The following is a 24,316-nucleotide window of genomic DNA, read 5'->3' as shown; positions in this document are numbered from 1 at the left end:
CACAATTGAGCTATTCTCTGGAAGTAGATGCGTTATCGGCGCGACATCGGCAGGTACTCCGAAGGCTGGTTAATGCATTGCACCCTTTTGTATGCCACGATGCGTCGACGACGATTGCGATCTAACAGTACCGGCCGAATAACAGGCGCTCCGCTCGCGCACTGTGCTTTTATCTGCCGCATGATCTGTGAAGGTTCACATGCCTATACAATGAGCAGGTCCGCTACAGCAGCGCCCTCCCCAGCATTACGTTCTGTAATCGCCGTTGATCCTGACGTATTCCTGGAAGCCAATGAGATACCGCGAAGTGGGACTGGGGTGGGAGAAAGCACTCACATAACTGAAGTCGCACGTCCAGTACTTCGCGCTCTCGGACCCGATGCCGAGCTCAACCTTGATCTCCAGATCTTCCTGGGTGATGATTTCCGTTGCACGCGCTTCATTTACTTTCTCAGGCTCGCCATTCACAAGAAGCGGAAGAGAGGCGGTCCCGTCGGCGGGAATGAAGGACACGTTCACCCGCGTAGGGTCGAGAGGCGCCGAGAGTGGGATAGAGCCCGTCGCAGCGAGAATGCGGCCCCAGCTATCGCGGTGACATGTTTAGTACATACAAGTGAATCAGCGCGAACGTCACTCACTTAGCATCTTCGCCGAATAGCGCGGTTTTCACGAGCGCGGAAGTAGATATCCGCGACGCCACGCGATGAGCGTCCGCGTAGGTGGGAGCACCCTGTACAGTGCGTTAGACTTGCACTGTGCTATACAGGGCGGGACTTACCTCGACCGTAACGGTCACGAACTTGGTCGCGCCCTCGCCATCGCGTACAACAAGTTGAGCGAGGTCAGCTGCGAACGATGTGAGCTCCTGCTTGAACGCCTCGTATGCTTCGGGATGGTGTTCCTCGTCGATCTCAGCCTCCTCGGTTGCTACCGCGGCGCCATTGGCAAGCACGACGATCGTATCGTTCGTGGACATGTCGCCATCCACGCTGATCGAGTTGAAGCTCCTGTCCACCGCGTAGGTCAACGCGGACTGGAGACTCGGGGGTGATACTGCTGCGTCCGTGAGGATACATCCGAGAAGCGTTGCGTGCAGCTGTCCACTGGAGGAGGTCGGGGGGCCCATGTCGGGATGGATCATACCCGCACCCTTGTCCATGCCCGCCATCCGGTATTCCTTGCCGTTGATCGTGAAAGTACGCGCGCGCAGCTTGGGGAAAGTGTCCGTGGTCATGAACGCACGAGCAGCACGTTCCCATGCATCGAATGTGGACCCCAGCGACCTCTTCTCCCCGCTGCTCTGAGCGCGGATGCCGGCAAGAATCTTGGCGATGGGTAGGGTCTGCCCGATGACGCCGGTGGACATGACGAGTGTTTCGCTGGTGGCGCTGGGGTTGGAGAGGAGCGAGTCCGTTTCGCGAGCCATCGCCCACGCATCCTCCATGCCCTGCTTCCCCGTCACAGCGTTGGCGCATCCGCTGTTCACGACGATAGCGCGAGCACGACCATTTGTGTTCTTGATCACCTCTTGGGACACGATGACGGGGGCGGCCTTGAATGCATTACGCGTGAAGCATGCTGCGGCGCTGGTGGGGCGAGGAGATGTAGACAGGATGACGGCGAGGTCCAAGACGTCGGCTTTCTTCTTGACCCCAGAGTGCAGACCAGTCAAAGCATACCCTTGGGGGAAGACGGAGTCAGGGAGGGCCTTGTGGAGGTGGCTTTTGGAAGGGGTGGTTTTGGTGACGATGGTCGTGGTCGACGAGAAACGCTTCCACACCGCTGGCAGGCGGTTCACGGTCCAGGACATGATGGGCACTCACAACTGGTGGAAAGCAGTACGAGTCAGAGGCAGGCGGTGGAAGGATATCGACAAAGTTTAGCCAAAAAGGACGGTATATTTCCTGCGGATCGAGCTCGGACCAGAAGTAGGCTTGGTACGAGCAAAACGCGACTGGCTACCTACAAGAATAGACAGTCGCCCCGAGGATGACCTCGCTCTCCCACCGCTCCGTTACTCGCGTTCGTCGAGTGTTGCGACGACTGAGTGCAACGCTGGTCGCTGCGTCGGTGGTGAAGAAAAGAGGGGACGAGGACGAAAGACGATTTTGACGAAGGTCGTGTTCCCACGACGGGCGCCTGATTGCCCGAAATGGACCGCGCCCGGGTGTTGCCGAGGAGCGCTCTGCGAACGAGTGTGGCAAAACTTCAGCATAACGGACCGTAGCAGCTAGCCTTCAAGACCTCGACACCGGCCGACCGACGACACAATGGGCTCCACAAGGTGAGATTACGCTTCTACGGTGCAAGATGGTGCTCTGGGAGTTGTTGGAGGAATTTGGACGGCACAGGGCGAGAGGGACAGGATGGATGCTACTTCGACCGTTTGGATGACGGCGCTCTCTCGTGGATTCATTCGCCCCTCGACCCCCCTCCTCTCGACTGCCCTGCTCCTCTGGCGTGTTTCTCCCTTGCAATTTGCTCTCGTGAAACCTCTGGAATAGTCGGCTTACTGGGCTCCATGATTTCCTAGACTTTACTCCAAGGGTCGTGTCCTCGGCCACAAGCGCGCTAAGCGCAACACCCGCCCCAACACTTCGCTCGTCCAGATTGAGGGTGTAGCGACGAAGGAGGATGCGCAGTTCTACCTGGGCAAGGTACGTGCTTGTCTTTTCTTGACCTGGCAGACGACCAAACATTCGTTTTTCAGCGGGTTGCGTACATCTACCGTGCGAAGCGGGAGATCCAGGGCTCGAAGGTCCGTGTGATCTGGGGGTACGTCTTCCTCTCTTTCCTGTCGCGCACCTCTGTTTAACGTCGCTCTGCGCGTCTTAGCCGTGTTACTCGCCCTCACGGCAACAACGGTGTCGTAAAAGGCAAGTTCCGCTCGAACTTGCCCCCACACGCGTTCGGCGCGAGCGTCCGGGTGGTACGTGCTGCACGATTTCAACGGAGTATCTCGCTGGAGCTGATGCGTTTCATGTGGCACAGATGCTGTTCCCCTCCAACATCTGAGCCATTTCCCTCCGTCCATTTTAGTCGCTGGCATCGCTGTTACACGCTCATGTATTGCAAATACTATGACATGCCCCCATGATTGCATGCATCCTCTGGTTGTACGATTCTACACATAGATGTGGTGTGCTGCGTCTATCCTGCCCGACTGTATATTGCAGCGCCCAAGCCCGAAGCTTTCGATTGCAGGCTTATTCACGGTGTTCATTGTGCTCAACTCACCGCGAAAGTATAACCATCCTCATAGCTCGAGAACGGTAATACAGCCTTGGTGAAACGTACGAAAGAACCTGTGCTTGGTACCTGGTTATCGCTCGTACCACAATCTGCTACAAGGTGTACTGCCGCCATCACCGCCCGTTTCCTCTGGCGTTCATAGCAGCTCCCACACATTGCTTGCCAAACCTACGGCCAGGCGGGCATCAGTAACGTCTCCTGAGCTCGATGGGCTCACTATGGTGGGCGTCGTGCTCCCCAGATGGTTTTGACATCCAACGCGAATCCCCAGGCGGCGCTCTTACGTAAGCCCAATATGTTGGGGTGAAAGCGGTCGGGATCCTTCAGTTTGGCCCTTAGACTCCTTCCTCTACCTTCTCCTTTCTTACTCCCCTCCGTGCGGCCTGCGACGCTTCTTGTTCAGCCATGACCACTTACGATCACTCAAAAGTCGCCCAGTTTATCGGTGAGTCGCAGCACACAGCGCGGTGCAGCCAATAGAACGTGACACGGCTGTAACAGGCGGTAACACCCTCGACAAGGCCCCGACGGGCCCGGTCAGCGACTTCGTGAAGCAAAATGGGGGGCACACGGTTATCACGAAGGTGAGTACGCTGCGTATGCCTGCGCGGTAGGGAGCGGGCGCGGTGCTGGCGCTGTGTCTGCGGATGAGCGCGCTGGACGGGGGGCGGGATGGTCACTAAATGCTTTCGGCGCGTCGCGCGGGTCACGCTATACGCGCTCGCGATCGAGGTGCGCGTACGGCCATCGCTGCGTATTTTCCAAGGCTTCAGAGCACCTCTGCGCTCCGAGCCTTTGCTTATTCGTGGGGTGTGGCCTTTGCTGTCTCCCCAACGAAATGCACGCAAGCGGCGTCACGTACGGAAATGGCGGTTTCAAACGCGGAAAGCGCGTGGCTCGGCTCCTGCCCCGATCGCGCCCCTTCCTCCCCAAGCGCGTCTCTCGTCGCGCGTAACTTTGCTGACGCACACCCCTCCAGGTCCTGATCGCGAACAACGGTCTGTGAAGCCTGTTATTTGCCCCACGTGCACCAACTCACCAATGTCTAGGTATCGCTGCTGTTAAGGAAATCCGTTCCATTCGGCAATGGAGCTACGAGACGTTCGGCACGGAGCGTGCCATCGAGTTCACTGTCATGGCCACGCCAGAAGACATGAAGGTCAACGCGGAGTACATTCGGATGGCCGACCGGTATGTCGAGGTCCCCGGAGGCTCTAACAACAACAACTACGCCAACGTCGACCTCATCGTCGATGTCGCGGAACGCGCTGGTGTGCACGCGGTCTGGGCTGGTTGGGGTCACGCTTCGGAGAACCCTCGACTCCCTGAAACGCTCGCACAGAACAAGATCGTCTTCATTGGCCCTCCCGGGAGCGCCATGCGCAGTCTCGGCGACAAGATCTCGAGTACGATCGTTGCGCAGAGCGCGGACGTCCCCACCATGCCTTGGTCAGGCACTGGTATTACGAAGACGGAGCTATCTCCTGCGGGCTTCGTCACGGTCCCCGACGACGTGTACCAGGCGGCTTGCGTGACCACCGTAGAGGAGGGTCTGAGGAGGACGGCAGAGATTGGCTTCCCTGTCATGATCAAGGCTTCTGAGGGAGGCGGAGGCAAGGGTATCCGAAAGGTTGAGGCTCCAGATCAATTCAAGAACGCGTTCCACGCAGTCGCTGGAGAAATCCCTGGTTAGTGACATTTGACATGTCCCCATTCCAGTGAACAGCTAGCTCACCCCGCTGCAGGTTCCCCCATCTTCATTATGAAGCTTGCTGGTCAGGCGCGTCATTTGGAGGTCCAGCTCCTCGCCGACCAGTACGGCAATGCTATCTCCCTCTTCGGTCGTGACTGTTCCGTACAGCGGCGTCACCAGAAGATCATCGAGGAGGCGCCTGTGACGATCGCGAAGCAAGAGACGTTCGAGAAGATGGAACGTGCCGCAGTGCGGTTAGCCAAGCTTGTCGGATACGTGAGCGCAGGAACGGTGGAATGTACGTGTCTTTATGAGAGAAAAGGTTCACAACGCTCATAGTTTCGCAGACCTCTACAGCCACGCGGAGGATGTCTTCCACTTCCTAGAGCTGAACCCTCGTCTGCAGGTCGAGCATCCAACGACCGAGATGGTGTCCGGTGTCAACCTGCCTGCTGCCCAGCTTCAGGTTGCGATGGGCATTCCCCTCCACCGCATTCGTCATATCCGCCAGCTCTACGGCGTCGCTCCCAACGGCTCGTCCGAGATCGACTTTGATATGGTCAACCCCGACGTGAGCAAGCTGCAGCGCAAGCCCCGTCCCAAGGGGCACGTTGTTGCTGTCCGTATCACAGCGGAGAACCCGGATGCCGGCTTTAAGCCATCTTCTGGATCGCTGCAGGAGCTCAACTTCCGGTCTAGCACCAACGTCTGGGGCTACTTCTCAGTCGGCACTGCTGGTGGTCTCCACGAGTTCGCGGACTCGCAGTTCGGTCACATTTTCGCGTACGGCGAGGATCGTGGCGAGTCCAGGAAGAACATGGTTGTAGCGTTGAAGGAGCTGAGCATTCGTGGTGACTTCCGCACCACCGTCGAGTACTTGATCAAGCTCTTGGAGTTGCAGGCGTTCGAGGAGAACACCATCACTACCGGCTGGCTTGACTCACTCATCAGCGACAAGCTCACCGCCGAGCGCCCTGAGCAGAGTCTCGCGGTGATCTGTGGTGCCGTCACGAAGGCGTACCTCGCGTCGGAGGCATGCTGGACCGAGTACAAGCGTATCCTCGACAAGGGTCAGGTGCCCTCCCGCGATGTGCTCAAGACCGTCTTCGGGATCGACTTCATCTACGACAACGTCCGGTACTCCTTCACTGCCACGCGTTCCTCCCCGATGCTCTGGACGCTGTATCTCAACGGCGGCCGGACGATGGTGGGCGCGCGAGGCTTGGCTGATGGCGGCCTGTTGGTTCTGCTCGACGGCAAGAGCCATTCTGTCTACTGGAGAGAGGAAGTCGGCGCGTTACGTGTGTTAGTCGATTCGAAGACGTGCTTGATCGAGCAGGAGAACGACCCCACGCAGCTTAGGAGCCCTAGTCCTGGCAAGCTCGTTCGCTTCCTGGTCGAGAGCGGCGATCACATCAACGCCGGGGAGCAGTACGCCGAGATCGAGGTATGTCCCGTATAGTTCTGGTTTCACGGTGCTCAATTGACAATGCGTACGTCTATGTAGGTCATGAAGATGTACATGCCCCTGGTTGCCTCCGAGGACGGCATCGTGCAGTTCGTCAAGCAGCCCGGCGTCAGCCTTGAGCCCGGAGACATTCTGGGTATCCTTACTCTCGATGACCCCGCTCGCGTCAAGCACGCGAAGCCTTTCGAGGGTCTCCTTCCCCCGATGGGTACCCCCGCTGTGGTCGGCAACAAGTCCCACCAGCGCATGCACTTCTACCTTGACGTTCTCAACAACATCCTCGATGGCTACGACAACCAGGCCGTCATGGCTTCTACCCTCAAGGACCTCCTCGACGTCCTCCAGAACCCGGAGCTCCCCTTCTCTGAAGCCACTGCCATTCTCTCTACGCTTTCTGGTCGCCTGCCGGCGAAGCTCGAGGAGAGCATCCGCTCAGCCATCGATATGGCGAAGAGCAAGGGCGAGGGCGCCGAGTTCCCCGCCGTCCGCATCCGGAAGCTCATCGACCACTTCATGGAGGACAACATCCGCGCACAGGACCGCACCATGTTCCGTACTCAGCTCGGGCCGCTTCTGGACGCCGTCGAGCGTTACCAGGGTGGTCTGAAGGCGCACGAGACCAACGTCATCGCCGGTCTGCTCGCGCGTTACGAGGAGACCGAGATGCTGTTCGGTGGAAGCATGGAGGCGCGCGTGTTGACTCTTCGTGAGCAGCACAAGGACGACCTGGACAAGGTCGTCTCGCTCGTGCTCAGCCACGTCATGGCCCAGCGCAAGGGACGTCTTGTGATGGCGATCCTGGAGCACGTCAAGAACAGCGGTCTCACGGTCACCGATCCCAACTCGCGCCTGTACCAAGTGCTGCAGGGGCTCGCTGCTCTCGAGGCTAGGTATGTCAGAGTCTCATCGTTCACGCCAACTCAAAACTGAAAGGTTACCACAGGTCATCCACTCAAGTCGCTTTAAAGGCCCGTGAAGTCCTCATCGCGTGCCAGATGCCCTCGTACGAGGAGCGTCGCGCGCAGATGGAGGGTATCCTCAAGGCTTCCGTGACCAACAGCTACTACGGCGAGCCCGGCTCCCTTGCTCGGTTTGTCTTGACTAGTTTCTGTGCGAGCATACTCTGACTTGCCTACATAGCACTCCGTCGATCGACGTCCTGAGGGAGCTGATCGACTCGAGGTACACCGTCTACGACGTGCTTCCTACGTTCTGGAACTACGCCGACCAGGAGATCACGCACGGTAAGTCTCGCGACTTGATGTACCAGCAATTCGTCTCACTAAATGCCTATCTAGCTGCTCTCGACGTCTATGTGAGGCGCGCATACAAGGCGTACACACTGCTGTCTGTCGATTACGAAGAAGGTGACGGCATGGATGATGGTGAAGCGCCGAACGTCCTCCTTTGGCGATTCAACCTTGGCCAATCGCACTCTCCCCCGTCTACGCCTCGTATTTCGCAGGGGTGAGTCCCAGTAGAATGATGTGGCGGCCCGGTTTCTGACAACATAATATCGGTAGGGAGACTCCTCGCAGACAAGCCTCCGTGAGCGACTTGACCTACATGATCAACACGCACCACAAGCAGCCTCTGCGTACTGGTGCCATCGCGTCGTTCCCCACCCTCGGGGCCCTGGAGCGCGGCTTCGACAAGGTTGCGTCCTCGCTCCCCGTCTTCGAGCCTCTGGAATACCAGCAGCGTTACGGCGCCAACAACGAGCCGCCAAACGTTCTCAACATGGCCCTTCGTATCTTCAACGAAGCTGACGACATGTCTGAGGATGCCTGGTACGAGAAGATCGAGGAGCTTGTCAACGCTCACCGCGATGTCGTGACGCGTCGTGGCGTCCGCCGTATCTCGGTCCTCATCTGCCGTCCTGGCCAGTACCCGATCTACTACACTCTTCGCGAGATGAACGGCTCGTGGAAAGAGGAGCAGTCTATTCGTCACATCGAGCCCGCCCTGGCCTTCCAGCTCGAGCTGAGCCGTCTCTCGAGCTACAACCTGACGCCCTGCTTCACGGAGAGCAAGCAGCTTCACATCTACCACGCGGTCGCGCGGGAGAACCAGCTCGACAACCGTTTCTTCATTCGCGCCCTTGTTCGTCCTGGCCGTCTGCGCGGCACTATGGACATGGCGAACTACCTCATCTCGGAGACCGACCGACTCGTTACCACGATCCTGGACGCTCTCGAGGTCGTTTCTGCTCAACACCGGAACGCGGACTGCAACCACATCTTCATGAACTTCATCTACAACCTTCCCGTCACCTACGACGACGTCCTCGCTGCTATCTCAGGCTTCATTGAGCGTCACGGCAAGCGTCTCTGGCGTCTCCACGTCACTGGTTCTGAGATTCGCATGGTGCTCGAGGATAAGGACGGCAACGTCACTCCCATTCGTTGCATCATCGAGAACGTCTCCGGCTTCATCGTCAATTACCACGGCTACCAGGAGATCACGACCGACAAGGGGACGACCATCCTGAAGTCGATCGGCGAGAAGGGACCCCTCCACCTGCTGCCCGTTCACCAGCCGTACCCTACTAAGGAGTCCCTGCAGCCGAAGCGGTACCAGGCGCACCTGATTGGTACCACCTACGCCTACGACTTCCCGGACCTGTTCTCGAAGGCCCTCAGCAACGTCTGGTTGAAGGCCCGGACGATCAACTCCAGCTTGACCGTCCCGAAGAAGGTCTTCGAGTCCCGCGAGCTCGTTCTCGACGAGCACGACCAGCTCCAGGAGGTGGACCGCGCTCAGGGCAACAACACTGTCGGCATGATCGGCTGGGTCTTCACCATGAGGACCCCCGAGTACCCTGAAGGCCGTCGCGCTGTGGTCATCGCCAACGACATCACGTACAAGATTGGGTCTTTCGGCCCCGCCGAGGACCAGTTCTTCTTCCTCGCCTCTCAGTACGCCCGCCAGCAAGGTCTCCCTCGCATCTACCTGTCTGCCAACTCTGGCGCCCGCATCGGTGTCGCCGAGGAGGCCATGAACCTGTTCTCTGTCGCGTGGAACGATGCCGCGCACCCCGAGAAGGGCATTGAGTACCTCTACCTCACGCACGAGAACTACCTCAAGCTCCAGGAGAAGGCCGCCGCCGCCGTCCACACCGTAGAGATCGAGGACAACGGCGAAGTTCGTCACAAGATCACCGACATCATCGGTCTGCAGGACGGTATTGGCGTGGAGTGCTTGAAGGGATCTGGTCTCATCGCTGGCGAGACGTCTCGCGCCTACGACGACATCTTCACGATCACTCTCGTCACCGCTCGTTCCGTTGGTATCGGCGCGTACCTCGTGCGCCTCGGCGAACGGGCCGTCCAGGTCGAGGGCCAGCCCATCATCCTCACTGGCGCGGGTGCTCTCAACAAGGTGCTTGGCCGTGAGGTCTACACCTCCAACCTGCAGCTCGGTGGCACCCAAATCATGCACAAGAACGGCGTTTCGCATCTTACCGCCAGCAGTGATCTCGAGGGCGCCACGCACATCCTCGACTGGCTTGCCTATGTTCCCGAGCACAAGGGTGCTCCCCTCCCGGTCCTTGACCTCGCCGACCCTTGGGACCGCGACATTAGCTATGTGCCGCCGAAGGGCCCTTACGACCCGCGTTGGTTCATCGAGGGCAAGCAGGATGAGGCCACGCACGACTGGCTTTCCGGCTTCTTCGACCGTGGTTCATTCCAGGAGACGTTGAGTGGCTGGGCTCAGACGGTCGTCGTTGGGCGCGCTCGTCTCGGCGGTATCCCCATGGGTGTTATCGCTGTCGAGACGCGCACTATCGAGCGCGTGGTACCTGCCGATCCTGCCAACCCGACGTCGTTCGAGCAGCGCATCATGGAAGCTGGCCAGGTCTGGTACCCCAACTCCGCGTACAAGACCGCGCAGGCGATCTTCGACTTCAACCGGGAGGGTCTGCCCTTGATCATCTTCGCCAACTGGCGTGGTTTCTCGGGCGGACAGCAAGACATGTACGACGAGATCCTCAAGCAGGGCTCCAAGATCGTCGACGGCTTGTCAACGTACAAGCAGCCCGTCTTCGTCTACATCGTCCCTCACGGCGAGCTCCGCGGTGGCGCGTGGGTCGTCCTCGACCCGTCCATCAACTCAGCGCAGATGGAGATGTACGCCGACGTGGAGGCCCGCGCCGGTGTCCTCGAGCCTGAGGGTATCGTCGAGATCAAGATGCGCCGGGACAAGATCCTCAAGCTGATGGAGCGCCTCGACGCCCCCTACGCGGCCCTCAAGAAGGACAGCACGGATGAGTCCAAGACTGCTGAGGAGCGCGCCGCTGCCACGGAGGCCCTGACCCAGAGGGAGACCCTCTTGCAACCGACGTACAAGCAGATCGCCTTGCTGTACGCGGATCTTCACGAGTAAGCGTCGTTAGCTTCTCTATCGCTGTTGTGTAGACTGACATGTTCTGCCATAGCCGTACCGGTCGCATGGAGGCGAAGGGATGCGCGAAGTCGATGGTCTGGAAAGATGCGCGCAGGCGCTTCTACTGGGCTGTCCGCGCGAAGGTGGCTCGCTCTTCCGCCATGGCCCAACTCGCCGAAGCCAGCCCTGATTCGAGCTTCGAGTACCGCACGCGCCTCCTCGAAGACCTCGCGGAGATCGAGTCCACGAGCGAACCCCGCGAAACTGCACAAGCGCTCGAGGACCTCGACCTTACCAATACGCTGGCGCAGCTCAAGGCGGACCACTTGACCCACCAGATGCTTGCGCTCGCGCAAGAGGACAGGAAGGCCACCGTCGACGGTCTTGTCCGGCTCATCGACCACCTCGCCGACGACGAGAAGCTCGCACTGATCAGCGCTCTCCAGAACTCTACTCGCTCTTCCGGTGAGTCTCATGTTTCCTCCGTGCTACAAATTCGCTGACTCTGTGAATAGGTCCCCCATCATACGCCTCTAACTAGATCTTGCTCCCAAAGTACATATAAGCTCTTCGCTATCGCCGTAGTACCGTCGTAATGACTTCGACTCTCACGCATACACCGATGTTTTCTATACCATGTCCTGCTAGCCCAACACCGTGTCTCCATCCTCATCTGATTCTTGCTATAGACCCGAATACTAGACGATACTGACGATCTTAATGCATTTTCTTCACCGCCTGAATACGTTCGAGCACAAAATCCCAGCGTGAATACCCTCCGTTGCTGCACTATGTACATCTGACAATCAGGTGCGCTGCTATCGTACACAAGATTCCCTCTTAAACACTCTCCAACGACGAGGGTTGCTGCTTACTCGATTGTTTACAATCCGTAGTCGGCCTTGATGATATCGGCGGCTGTAACAACGCGAAGCGGTCAGTTCTAGAGGATTATAGCGTGCGGAAAGGAAACTTACCCTGCTCGGCGATTCCGTATGTAGTGGCTAGTCATCCTGTGTTATCACCGGTGGCAAGATGTGAAGGCGACCGGAAGTTACATACCTTGGGTATGCACAGACGGGATAATCGGGAGAATGGACAAGTCCGCGACGCGCAAGTTCTTTGTTCCATAGACCTTAAGCGGATCAAATGAGCAACTCCCTTGATTAGACGTCACAGCGTATGGCACCTTCAACTTCGTGTCGACCACACCGCCCTTGTCTTTGGGCATCATCGTACAGGTCCCGACCGAGTCTGAACGGACCGCGTTAGCTAGCGCGCACGACAAGCCACTATAATGAGACGGACGTACGCCAGGTCGTGGATAGGTTATGCTTCACATATTCTGTCACAGAGAACCCACGTTTCGGAAGTTAGTTCACGCTGAGCACGACCCATCTGGAATCTATACCTCGAATCTGCTCATCAGATGCAACACTTGGACCCGGGAGCACCTCCTGTTCAGCGGCGTCCTTCCACGGACCAGCCGCCGTAACCTTCCGCAGGAACTGGAGCGCGTCGACGAGAATCTCAAGGTCGATTTCCTCGGAAAAGTAGTTCGGTTCGATAGTCGGCTGGATGGCCGGGTCCACAGAAGAGGCATGCTGTGGCCAGTATGAGATCGAGCAGGACAAGACAGGATCAGTGAATGCATGAACGCACGATGGTCCCGCGAGAGAACGGATGTCCGATCGAGGGCAAGATCCCCACGTAGGGTTTCCCGGAGTCTACACATATAATGGCTGAGCGTGAGTGAAGAGGAGAGCGCCTTTATAATAGCTGACCGTTGGGCGGGATAGAGAAGGGAAATACAAGGATCTCGATATCGGGCACATTCGACTTCCGCAAGAGCTCCAATTGCATCTCGTACTGCTCTTTGAGGCCGGGAAGGAGCTTTGATGCATTCTCGGCGAGTCGATGCTCCTGAGCCTGAATCAGCGCGTCGGCGCGGTCGGAAAACGTGTGAAGGGGAAGGAAAGTCGCTCCGCTCAGCGCGAGGGAGAAAGGCCCGCTCGCGTCGCCGCTTGGACCTCGAAATTAGCCTCTGTCAAATGAAAGAAGGCAAACGAGCCATACTAAGCTTGACGCAGCTTGCTTTGAAATTCGGGCAATTTGATCGTATCACTGGTCATGAAGTCGTAGCCAACACGCATTTCTATGCAGCAGTATGAGGCGACGTGTTGGACAACCCATCACAAAAAGACGCACCAAATGCATAGGCGGAAAGGATAAGATGATCCTGCAAGTTCGTGCCGACTGACGGGAGGTCGAGTTGCACCGGAATGCCAAGAGGTGCGAGAATGGCGCGGTCGCCGATGCCACTGAGCTCCAAGATATGCGGCGACTTGACAGTGCTGTTAATAGCGACCGTGAGCACTGTGCGCTGTGGCATACGGGAATGCCGTACCCGGCGTTGAGGATGACTTCCTTGCCTGCGTTCACAATGTGAAAGTGGCCTCCGTGCTGGAACTCTACACCGGTGGCGACCAGCTCCTCCCCCTCTTGCTTCGTCAGCACACGCCGGACAAACGCTTCCGTTAGAACTTCGAAATTCGGGCGACCAAGAGCTGGGTAAATGTAGCCCTAAGACATGTGAGCCGAAACCGACTGTCATTAAGGGCTTGAACTCGCCTTCGCCGCATGACTGCGCGTCTGAACCTTAGGATCGATTATAGAAGCGGCCCTCCACGTCCCTGAGATCTGATAGCCGTAAGTACTTCAATGTGCGGGTTTGGGTAACTTTTACTACCTCGCCGCCCAGCTAAAATCGTAACCTATGATCAGTGTTGGCCCATCAGTCACAGTGAAAGAACCACTTACGGCGTCCGTAATCGTATTGATGCCCTGAGCTGCCAGAGCCTAGCACGCGAACAAATTGGATGTGCGCAACGTCACTCGGGGATGGTTACACACCTGTTGAAAAACCAGCTCGATTCCGGAGCTAGTCCTTGCAAACGAGACGGGGATCGGGCCTACAGGGTGGAGAGGTCAGCCGATGCACAAAGCCGAAGATGGCCAACAATTATCTCACCGTCGTGACCTACAGATTCAGCTTTGTACAGCGCGCGATATTCCTCTATAGCACTCCCAGAAGGAGCGCAGAACCTAGAATGATCTCAAGGTCACTTGATGCGTCCCGCTCCGAACGAGATCTTACCTCTCGGCTCTCTTGGATGCTTCGAAGAACCGCTCCCAGTTCCACCCTTGATTCCCCAGCTTCTCAACAGCTAGATGGGTCACCGTGAACAACCAGGCAATCCGCAGTGACGCCACCTTACCATCAATTTCCTCACGCTGAGGCCTGGTCCACAGCAAGAAGTTAATCAGGGTACTCCCGCCTAGGCCCTTGCCCCTAGAGATTCGCTATTAATTGCATTCATGTCACGGTGCCGAGGTCGATAGACATTCACCTGGACCAGTAGAAGCTGTGGGTAGGCTTTCCGTCTGGAGTGGTGACACTGTTGGCGATACCATCCTGTGGCGTCGTACGGAAGAGCCAATCGTACTCCGGGTTGAGCATGACTTGCATCCACCCATCTACTTGGTCTTACAAATCAATGTAGGATTAGCGCGATGCAAGTTCATCTCACGAGATACTTACCAACGAGAGGATCGTCGAAGTAGGCTTTCCCGGCCTCGAGGAGGGCTACGGAGACATCGGGATTTTCACTCAACCGCGAAGCAAGGACACAACCTGACAACTGCAACAAGACTATTCAGCCATGTTCTGCTGAAGAGTCGGTATACACCTACGCCACCACCTAAGGAAACCTCGCATGAGCCAAATGTCTGGGTACAGGGACCGTAGTGTAGCTCACCGACTATAACAAAGTCAAAGGTTTTGTCGGCGACGTCGCCGAGTTGGGCCAATTTCTGCTCCATAGTGAGTGGATGGTGGAAGTGGTAGTGGTGGGGATGAGCGAGGAAACGGGTTGTCAAGCGGCGGAGGGGTGCTCTATTATATCGTACTCCCTCTGATCACTCTCACGAAGTATACACATACGCCCACAACGACGGCTGCACGAGGTTCGAGGTCTTGTTTATACTTAGATGGGCGGTGTTCGTCGACTGTGTGGCTCTCGTAAACGTCTGTTTACAGTGTCGCCCGCACTCGGTGCTTGTCAATTGCGCCGTAGCCAGAGATGCGACGCGATACGGAATACTGATCCACCAGGTCCTGGACGTCCTGCATGATACATCATCAGCGCTCGAGTGCTTCCTGGGAGATAGTGACACATACCTCAATGCTCCCTGTATCGTGATAAGGGCGCGGTGGTCGAGTGTATGTGCTTCTCGACACGCGCGTGATGTACGGCATCTATGAAGATCAGCGGAGGAGCTCAATGGGGTCGAAGATAAATTAAGGCGCAAGTTGGTTTCCCTGCCAGCGTGCGAGATCGCGCGCGATGGTAGGTACTCATCCCGGAGACCAACGAAGAGGTCTGCGCCAGGACAGACACCGCGCAGGCCAGTGTCCACCCTTCCCCGGGACGTACCTTTGTTACTGGCAGTTTAGAGAGACCCATACACAAAACCCACAGAGCACCTGAAAGAGACCCAAAGTCGCGCAGCGAAAACCAGGAAAGCATAGTAGAGAGCGCAACCGAGGTCAGCACCAAGCGGCAGGCTGCTTAAAGAGAGAGGCCAGACGCGACGTACAGAGGAGAGAGAACGCACAGAGAGCCGAAGATGCCAGCGTCTACCAAGCATTCCGAAATGAGCATAGAATGACGAAGCATAGAGGTTGCCCAGAGAGCTCCAATGAACCCAGGAGACGAGCCACAAGGAGGTCCAGAAAGCTTTGCGAAAGCTCAGATGAAGTTACAGCCAAGGAAAGATCGCAGTGAGAGAATTGATAGCGAGTTAGCGAAAGTCATAAGGTACCAGATGAACAAGAGTCGCCAGAAGGTAGCCGAGCCCGAGCCACGAGCCTGGTGAAAACATGGAAGCAGAGAAGAGCACAAGCATGAATGTATAGCAGACAGCAAGAGAGGGCCGCTCGGTGGAGGAAGTGACAGTAGAGAATCAGGAGGACTAGCAGAGAGCGGTGCGAAGATATAGACCTGGTTGGAAAGAGGCTGACGATCGGTCAGCCTCCCCCAATCATGGCGGGTTGGTTCGGTGGTAGGTCTTGGGCCTCACCTCAATCTTATTCGGCTGTCTTCGTCAGCATCCAAAGCGTCAGGCCTCCGGTGATATCTGCTGTCGTCTGTGAGCTACGATTTCACTTCAGCCGGACTAACTGGAAAGGTGTCAACAACATGCGGAGGGATTTGAACTCGGTCCTGCGCTCACCAATCAATGTTTTCCGTACAACTCCACGCATCATCTCGGACACTCGTATGGATGTGTTTGACGCAGTCGAACTGGCAGACCAATATTGTGATCAGGAAGATTGCGGACTTGGAGTCGCATACACGTCACCGGGCAAGCACGTTGAAAACACATCATGGATCAGATAGAACAGTCAGACACTTATGGTGGCGGATGAAGGGATTGGATGAATGAATGCTCGCGCGAGTTGATAGTGGAGTGAAAGAGAGATGCAGTCACGAAGGTTGGTAGGATGTGACTGAGTCGCCGACGCGGTCTAGGCTCAAGGGCGCCACCGGCGTCTATCGATGCCGGAAAACAGGGTACCAGTTGAATGCACATGAATGCACAGCTGTATCATATATGCACACCGACGACCGCGCGCCCTGACTCGTCTATGCATGCATCCTGCGCCACCGATGCCTGTTCGGACGTCGGCGGAGGTCTTGCCTGAGACCTCGGAAGGTTCGATCCACAGACTCGGATGACGCGCCACGGGAGAGCCTGACTTTCGAGAGCGATGTGCCTGTGCCTCAGGTCATCGGGTGGAGGGTGCGCACTTACATCTACATGATCTCGATCTATAGACGTTCTGCTCCGATAGCACCTCATGTATGCAGGGCCTGCCTTTGCACATCTTATACTATGCCTCGATTGCGCTGATCACAGCAGGTTGGTGAGGGCGAGTGACCGATGTAAGGCAATACAGACTCAACTTATTGGCGGGCGCCCAGAGACACGTTGAGCAAACTCGAGGTGCAGTAGAACGAACGGATGAGAGCCCGGGGTCCGCCGACGTCCGCGCGCAACCCCACAACAAGCACGAGCCAGGAACATGCCACTGCATCATACCACCACTGATGACATCGTACAGGGGAACGTACTGATCACCACCGCACGGTCTGTCCCAGCACGCCGTATTCTGGTAACATATTGCGCCGAGTGGGCCGGGGGCTATACACCCCCGAGGCGACCAGCAGATGATATCTATCCGGCACCCGTCAGCATGCGCGTTTCCTGAGAAGAACTGGGATCCGCATGCGCGACTCACCTCCACGCTGCATACAAGAGGGTGGCGGGCTCGCATCGTTGGGTGGCCGATATCCAAGGAGGCGGTTTGTTTACGCGACGGAGCCGCCGCGTTCTCAGGACCTCGCACGCTTGTCCCGGCGGCGTGCGAGTCCTTCAGTGGCTTTGAGGCTATTTCCCTCTGCGAGACACCGAGTTCTCCTTTTAACCTTCGGACACTCCTTTTATACACCCTGGGTTGTCTATAACACGGCTACTGGGCAGCGGCGAGGTAGAGGTTGCAAGCAACGCGCCGATATGCCCGACTTCACCTTATGCAACACGGGAAGATGGCGGAATGAGTTGATGCCAAGATGCATGCGCTCCCACAAGACGGGATGCAGGTCCTATGCAATTAGCCCTGTCAATGCATATCTCTCTGGCCGAATGCTTTTGAGCGACAGCTGTATGCAGAACTTGAGAAGTGATGACATACCTGCTGAGTGTGGGCGTCCTATGTCTGACAGATGATTTATGGTTCGACAGCAAGCGCGCCGCCGGGCTCACACCTCTGGGAACATCTCGAGCGATGACGAGGTCTAGTACCTATAGTAGAAATTAGCTCGGAGGCAGACGTTTATAGTACACACCCCTGTACGTAGCTCCCTTGCACACGTTGACCGACGCCTCCGAGCACGCGCCGCGGTTAGTTCGCGCGCAGCAGGACTAGCTCTGCGAACCTCGGCTGAGATTCGTCGGGTGCTGACCTGTAGCATGTTCACGGGTTTTCGCGACGAGGGGGTTATGGCGGTGCCACGGTGCCCTCCCGCAGCCATTCTCAGATGACATGATGCTTCATCAGCTCTGCACAGTACACATCACTTCTGTTCGAGATGTCTGGGTTCGTGCTGGGCTGCTTATCAGCGTGCGAGTGGGAAGGCAGAAGTGACGGGGCGTATACTGACGCTGCTTCGAAAGGACAGAGCCCGAGGAATGCGCGCATGTGGGTGCGGAGCCGCGAGCATTGAACCTGGCATTACTTTGTAAAGATATGAGCGGATGGTAGCAGATTCGGCTGCAGCGTCATGCCCTCCCTCGTCATCCGCGACGATCGCTCGGGAATGGGATTTTGATCCCCGCCAAGGTGGTAGGTTATGCATTATGATTGAGCTATCAAAGAATTTGGACGGCGTACCCCTGAATGCAGGTGGCAGGAAGATGCAAGCTGCTTTTGGGCAACATCATCGCGCGCGCACCCGCCTGCGAATAGGAATGTGCTGCCCGAACGCTAGAAGCCGGCGGCGGATTATCAGAACGGAGCGCTTCCTCTGCTGGGCCTGCAAGCGAGTGTATTCAAAGTTCGTCAGCCGTTCTCTGATGCGTATGCGAACATCGCCCAGGTGGGAGTGCGGGAGATTGTGGCTCAGCTCACCGGCGAAGTCTGCTGGCATTCCGTGCGTCCGTGTGGCCTCCGTGCACGGCGGCGACTCAGGTGGGTAGATCAGGGTGTCTCGACGTCGATCACGACGTGCCACATTGCATTGCTGGATGGCCGCAGTGCTGGCTCGCTGTCAATATTGGGCTGTACATGGATGCGGTGGCTGGAATACGGCTGCACGCTCCAGGCCACGGGCGTGTGCAGGCGCGCAGAGCCAACTTTGATGGAACGCCGACGGGTGATGGGCAGATGCACCGTGGGAACACTGCGTCCGGCGGAGTGTGTGGATATTCCCATATACGGGTGCCTCGCCGCCGAGCCTGGGCCGCCAGGCCCCGGACGGCCGGCAGCAGTGTAGTTTCCCCGCCCGTGTTGTGCGCTGTTTGTACACGGTGAGGACGGCCGACAGCGTGCAATTGTGGGCTAGACGGGGGCACAGAGGCTTGACAGACATCGCTCGGACGCGCATGCACGGCCAGGAGAGACAATGGACGCGTCTGGTGGTCGCGGGGGCGCAGGGGAGGGAGGATTATGCGGAGAAGGGGTGAAAACAAGGGAGATCTGGATCGGTCGCTGGGGGGTAATTAACGACGGAGGGTTGGGCGGGGCAGCCTAACTCACTCTCGACCACCCCGCCCATCGACGACCGACTGGACGCCGTCCGCCCGCTCTTTTCCTCTCCCTTATATTTCTCCCGACGCCCCCGCGCGTGCGTCTCGGACCTGTATGAAGTCGGAATTCTCGACAAGTTGGGTTCCGATTCAGAAGAGTTCGACGGCCAGACATCAGACTGAACTTCATCAGTCCAACTCCCATCAGCTCCCTCCTTCCTCTCCTCTCCTCACCCCCCGCACCGCCGCAGGCCACAGAGCGAACTCCTTCGCCGCCTCCTTTCGCTCAGTCTTCCAGCGCACACCGCAGCGCGCGACATCCGCCTCGTCTCTCCACTCAGCCTACTCTGGGAACTCCTCCGCGAAGCCACCTTCGTATACGACTTCCGACAACGCAAGCCTACACCCCTACGCCGCCATGGTCGCCGCACCACTACCCGTAGTGTCAAGCCACGACACCTCAGACGATGAGGACGAGTGCCCCGTCTGCTTAGAGCCGCTGAGCTCCAGCTTCAGGCTGCCTGGAGAGAAGCCCCACATCGTCCCCGAGTGCGGTCACGCCCTTCACGAGGTGAGTTATCTTTCCCGCCATAGTTTTCCTGTCCCCCTCCGCCCTATACATGCACTTGCGCATCCTCGCGCTATCTGGCGCGTTTTCCTTGGGCGGGAATGCCCTTGTATCTGGCACCGCCGTGCCATTCCCACGTAGACTGCCTCCCCCACTCGCCGCTGTACCTGGCGCCACCTTGCTGTACAGCCTATGTGGACCCTGGAATGGTGCCTGCGCTCCCTGTCCGGGTCTCATTTGTCTCAGTGTTGCATTGCACGATACTTGTCGTGCGAGTATATGTCATTTCGAGCGTCCAGCGTGAACATTCGCGCTAGAAGGCTGTATACCATATATGGGCATGCTAGGTCGGTCTCTATATCGTGGCGCAGTCTATGTTTCGCACTCTGCAAAATTGGACTCTCGCGTTCGGGCATCGAAGGCCTTAGTTGGTGCGACCATCGCACGGCGACCTAACTGCGTCGTGTGGTATTGCCTGTACTTTTCTGCAGTCGCGTAACCGTACTATGGCTGTAGGTGACGTACCTAACGACGCGCTCGAACGCGACGAGTCAAGGATTGGAAAGTGGTCTTTCGTTCTGGCTGATCTTTTTGACGGATGTCATCTACAAACCGATGTTGACCAAGTAATTTGACTAGGCATGCTTTACCGCTGTATATGGTCCCCCACCTGGCCCTTCACGCGCTGGCGGTGTTATCCGCAAATCCAATCTCGGTGTATGCGGTGTATGCAGGCGTCCGATGAAAGTGGGTGACGGAGATGGCGGGAAATCGAATAGTGCGTACACTCATGAGCACTGGGGCCATGCACAACAACTGATCGATTCGCAGAGCTTGCCGCTCTTACGGGGATGGGTGATCCTGGAGGCGCACAGTTGTTTCCCGGACGCGACACTCCCTCATCTATGCGATCCTACGGCAGCCGCCCGCCACCACCTCCAAAGCCCTTCGACCCAACGGAAGACGATCCCGTCGAGCACAGGGCAGCATCGTCCTCGGATCAGTCGCACTACGTCGTCGCGCCCTCCATTCAGGTCCAATCTGAATTCGCATCCATCACGCGGACATCCGAGCCCAGCCAGCCACTGACGTGCCTGGTGGTAGTGGAGCTCCCTGGAAAGAGGACGAACACGCACGTTCCAGGTGCAGTGATGCCGAGGACAGACAACTACGCGCCAAATACAACACACGCGTATCGAGACAGCAGCAACCACTCTGTACACTCTGCGTCGCGCGACTACGCGATGATGTCCCCGCAGTCGCAACACATGCCATCCGACCAGCAATCACACTCCGGCAGATCACACAACCTATCCCCGTCCAACTCACGAGATCCACTGGTGTCATCGCCACTCGAACGCGAGATCATCCATGAAGAGGATGCAGACTCGCCGTTCGCTGCGATCACAGAGGATCTTCGGAACCGCATCATCGACTGGAAAGGACACCCGCTTTCTGGACTCGGCCCGCTCCAGATGTACGACCTCTTGTCAGTGCGACGAGACGCCCTGGTACGCGAGTTCTTCGTGTATCTCTTCAAGGAGGCGATCATTTGTGTCGTGGAAGAAAAGAAGCGCAGCCTTACGCGCCTTCTCTCTTCTGCTGGCGCAGCGTCGGCATTTGGTGACGGCACTGGGTCTGGATCCCTCAATGGCGGTGCGCAACGCGGGGTGCTCCGTCTGAAAGGCAGGATTTACATCCGCCACATCCGCCAAGTCACCGACACCTCGGTGGCTGGCGAGCTCAGCCTAACGATTGACATGGAAGACGAGCGCCTGGACTCGTTCATCCTGATCTTCAAGGACCGATCGTCGTTGGAAACCTGGAAGTCGCACGTCCAGGCGCTGGTCGCCAACAACCAGGAGCGCAACGGGCATCAACACCACCAGTCCGACTACATCCGCTCGCCCGACCTGGAGGAGTTCGGCGGGAGCCAGAAGGCGATGCGCATGCTCAGCGGGAGCACGACCGGCACCACGGTTAGTACCGCCGATAGCTTGTTGAATGAGTCGTCGCGCTCGACCGTGTCTTCTAACACGTCGTACGGCTCGGCCTCGCTCGGTCCGCGTGCGGGTCTCCACCAGAAACTCTCTACGCTGGACGAGGATGACGAGCTGAGCCGCTATGGGTCGCCCGCACCCCTCGTGGCGCCGCACATGTCCGCCGGCCCCTCCAACTCCCTCACTCCTCTCCCGCATGCCCCGCTGGACCTCATCCTGGTGATCTCCGTGCCGGGGCCCAACGCGACCCCGAGCACTGCTGCGCTCAAGATGCGCGTCATCAAAACCTCGCTGGACTTCATCCTGGGCTCTATGGCGCCCAAGGACCGCTTGAGTCTGGTCACGTTCGAGGTCGGTGTCGGCGGCAAGGTGCGGCGGACGCCGTTCCTCAACGTCGGGAAGCCGCAGAGCCGGGGTCGCCTGAGCAGGTTCATTGAGGACATCGCGCGCCGGGATGACTTCGACGACGAGTTCCTGGTGCGTGGCTCGCAGGAGGACAAAACGGACGTCGTGACAGCCGTCAACAATGGTGCGTGGCGTTCTGCATGCACGACCTGTCAGAGCTTCGCTGACATTTGTTTCGTGTAGGCCTCGACGTGGTGCTGCAGCGCAAGCAGCGGAACCCGGTGACCGGGTTCGTGCTTGTCAGCGACGCGTCCGACACCACTCGGCGCGCGCAGATGGACCTCGTCCTCGCGCGTGCCGAGGCGGCGAACGTTCCGATCCACTCGTTCGGCTACGGCCGCTCGCACGACCCGGCGTCACTCTGGCTCATGTCGAACCACACGAGCGGGACGTACACGTTCGTGAAAGACTGGTACGACCTCCGGGACTGCCTCGCCGGCTGCATTGGCGGCATGATGTCCATCGCGCTCATGAACATGAAGCTGCACCTGAAGATCGTGGACGGCAACCGCTTCCGCATCCGGAAGATCTCCGGCGGGCCGCTCGCGATCCTCTCCTCGGACGGCCGGGACGTGGACGTCGAGGTCGGCGAGCTGCGCTACGGCGAGCGCAAGGAGATGCTCGTCGAGCTGGAGCTCGACAACTCGGACGTGATGCACAGCCCGGCCCCTTCGCCACATCACACGCACTCACCCCGTGCGCTGAGTGCGACCGACGCCTTCAACCAACGCATGGGTCTCGATGCGCTTTCCATTGGAGACTACGCCGACCTCGCGGAGGGCATGATGGATCGCATGATTGACGAAGTGCCCGTGTTCGAGGTCGACGGCTCGTTCTTCGATCCGAACGCCGTCAAGCACGTCTCGCGCCTAGCGCACCCCGTCCTGCTTACCGTCACGCTCCTGCCGAACACAGGCAGCCGGCCGCGCACGCCCGCGTCGAACACCTCGGACCCGGTTATCGTGCGGAGGCGAATGGAGCTGCTCGCGTCAGACATGATGACGCGCATGCTCGTGCTCGTCTCGCGCCGCAACATCCCGCAGGCGCAAAAGCTGATGGGCGAAACGCGCCGCATTCTGCACACGGTGCTGCAGAATATCACGCAGACGCTCCCGCCGCCGAATAGAGACGGGAGCACGGCGACGCGGAACCGCAAGGAGGTGCTCACGCTCTCCGCGGTACGCGCGATCCAGGCGATCATGCAGGACATGCAGATCCTGTCGGAGGCGCTGGACGAGCATGCGGATACGTTTGCCTTGGACCAGCGTAACTTTGGCGCGCAACAGGTACGTGCGACGGCTGATTTGTTACCTGCGCAAGGACTAACCACTTCATTCACAGGCTAAAGTACTTCGTGACCAGAAGAGCTGGAGTGGGCGCAGTGCAATCGAACGCCTCTTCTGGACGATCGACAGCTCGATTGAGCTAGTCTCACGAAGTAACGACTGGGTCGCCCGCGAGTAATCGTGCCGTTGCTTCCTTTACTTCCCCATCTACCGCCCAATTCCCTTCTTCGCCATTTTTCCGCTTCACGTCTTGCCTCTCATCATGCGCTACCCCGGATCCCGCGATATCCCGAGCAGCCACGACAGGAAATACCGTCTGTTTTTATATCCACCCCTGGACCCCGATCTATTGTTTCGATATCCTCGCCTGCCTGCGCGCGTCGGTTCTCTCACCCATCTACGTCTACGTTTCCCCCTCGATCCCATTCCGGCTGTGTCCGCGCTTTCTGCTTTTTTTGACCAGTGTCTGTCGCCTCTCATTTGTCGTTTCATCTCGCTGCGTCTTGTCCGTACATGTATACCACGCTCGCGCACCGGGGCTATCCAGCTGGGCCGGGCTAATCCGTTGACCGCGGCGATGGAGGGTGGAGGGTGCTCTATTCTCATGGACCGTCGTCGCTGTCGTAGCCGCTATCGCCTTGGCGTTCGGTGTAATTCTGTGTAACGTTATTGGTAGACAGAAGATATGCAAATATGCACATGCCATTTCTCACTCGTACTGCTCACCTGTGTGTTGATGGTCTCCGTTGCTAGCAAGTTACAATTGCTGCGAAAGCGAAGATATATTCACAGGACACACTGATGTCACGATTCACGTCACGTATAGATATCCGGTATGTGTGCGCTCGTATACACATACATGCGCATGCGTGCCGAAGCTCTCGATTC

The 24,316-nt window shown here is 57.8% G+C and overlaps 5 protein-coding genes across 5 annotated transcripts; 3 read left to right on the top strand and 2 right to left on the bottom strand.

The window, feature by feature from the left end:
- Positions 1 to 54: 54 nt before the first annotated feature.
- Positions 55 to 2,059, bottom strand: TRAVEDRAFT_148553 (Arginine biosynthesis bifunctional protein ArgJ beta chain). The gene is made up of 5 exons (XM_008040499.1): positions 1,967 to 2,059; positions 779 to 1,825; positions 639 to 730; positions 337 to 583; positions 55 to 282 (listed from the first exon to the last, which is right to left on the bottom strand). The coding sequence occupies exons 2-5, from the start codon at positions 1,808 to 1,810 to the stop codon at positions 247 to 249; spliced, it is 1,407 nt and encodes a 468-aa protein (XP_008038690.1). The 5' UTR covers positions 1,811 to 1,825; positions 1,967 to 2,059; the 3' UTR covers positions 55 to 246.
- Positions 2,060 to 2,270: 211 nt separating this feature from the next.
- On the top strand, positions 2,271 to 3,015 carry TRAVEDRAFT_47564 (60S ribosomal protein L33-A-like protein; the record flags this gene model as incomplete). Its single annotated transcript, XM_008040143.1, has 5 exons — positions 2,271 to 2,284; positions 2,534 to 2,657; positions 2,711 to 2,775; positions 2,836 to 2,929; positions 2,992 to 3,015. The coding sequence occupies 5 exons, from the start codon at positions 2,271 to 2,273 to the stop codon at positions 3,013 to 3,015; spliced, it is 321 nt and encodes a 106-aa protein (XP_008038334.1).
- Positions 3,016 to 3,657: 642 nt separating this feature from the next.
- On the top strand, positions 3,658 to 11,302 carry TRAVEDRAFT_123703 (acetyl CoA carboxylase; the record flags this gene model as incomplete). Its single annotated transcript, XM_008040498.1, has 12 exons — positions 3,658 to 3,697; positions 3,754 to 3,836; positions 4,232 to 4,250; positions 4,302 to 4,940; positions 4,998 to 5,243; positions 5,293 to 6,392; positions 6,453 to 7,303; positions 7,357 to 7,503; positions 7,554 to 7,657; positions 7,712 to 7,880; positions 7,937 to 10,795; positions 10,852 to 11,302. The coding sequence occupies 12 exons, from the start codon at positions 3,658 to 3,660 to the stop codon at positions 11,300 to 11,302; spliced, it is 6,708 nt and encodes a 2,235-aa protein (XP_008038689.1).
- Positions 11,303 to 11,675: 373 nt separating this feature from the next.
- On the bottom strand, positions 11,676 to 15,279 carry TRAVEDRAFT_148548 (GMC oxidoreductase). The gene is made up of 23 exons (XM_008040497.1): positions 15,040 to 15,279; positions 14,618 to 14,985; positions 14,553 to 14,560; positions 14,401 to 14,500; positions 14,210 to 14,345; positions 14,078 to 14,151; positions 13,957 to 14,026; positions 13,831 to 13,904; positions 13,713 to 13,771; positions 13,620 to 13,658; positions 13,549 to 13,560; positions 13,431 to 13,499; positions 13,207 to 13,382; positions 13,008 to 13,153; positions 12,876 to 12,954; positions 12,584 to 12,822; positions 12,462 to 12,526; positions 12,211 to 12,403; positions 12,112 to 12,144; positions 11,989 to 12,053; positions 11,862 to 11,934; positions 11,777 to 11,803; positions 11,676 to 11,717 (listed from the first exon to the last, which is right to left on the bottom strand). The coding sequence occupies exons 2-23, from the start codon at positions 14,679 to 14,681 to the stop codon at positions 11,683 to 11,685; spliced, it is 1,836 nt and encodes a 611-aa protein (XP_008038688.1). The 5' UTR covers positions 14,682 to 14,985; positions 15,040 to 15,279; the 3' UTR covers positions 11,676 to 11,682.
- Positions 15,280 to 19,342: 4,063 nt separating this feature from the next.
- TRAVEDRAFT_64856 (uncharacterized protein) lies at positions 19,343 to 24,130 on the top strand. Its single transcript, XM_008040496.1, has 5 exons — positions 19,343 to 19,740; positions 20,377 to 20,515; positions 20,569 to 22,266; positions 22,326 to 23,428; positions 23,484 to 24,130. Exons 1-5 carry the CDS (start codon positions 19,588 to 19,590, stop codon positions 23,604 to 23,606), a joined length of 3,216 nt encoding a protein of 1,071 aa, XP_008038687.1. The 5' UTR covers positions 19,343 to 19,587; the 3' UTR covers positions 23,607 to 24,130.
- Positions 24,131 to 24,316: the final 186 nt, after the last annotated feature.

The sequence above is a fragment of the Trametes versicolor genome (genome assembly GCF_000271585.1).
Source record: "Trametes versicolor FP-101664 SS1 unplaced genomic scaffold TRAVEscaffold_6, whole genome shotgun sequence".
NCBI classification, from domain to species: Eukaryota; Fungi; Basidiomycota; class Agaricomycetes; order Polyporales; family Polyporaceae; genus Trametes; species Trametes versicolor.
Note: the sequence above shows the minus strand (reverse complement) of the source record. Positions and strands in the feature narration are given on the sequence as shown.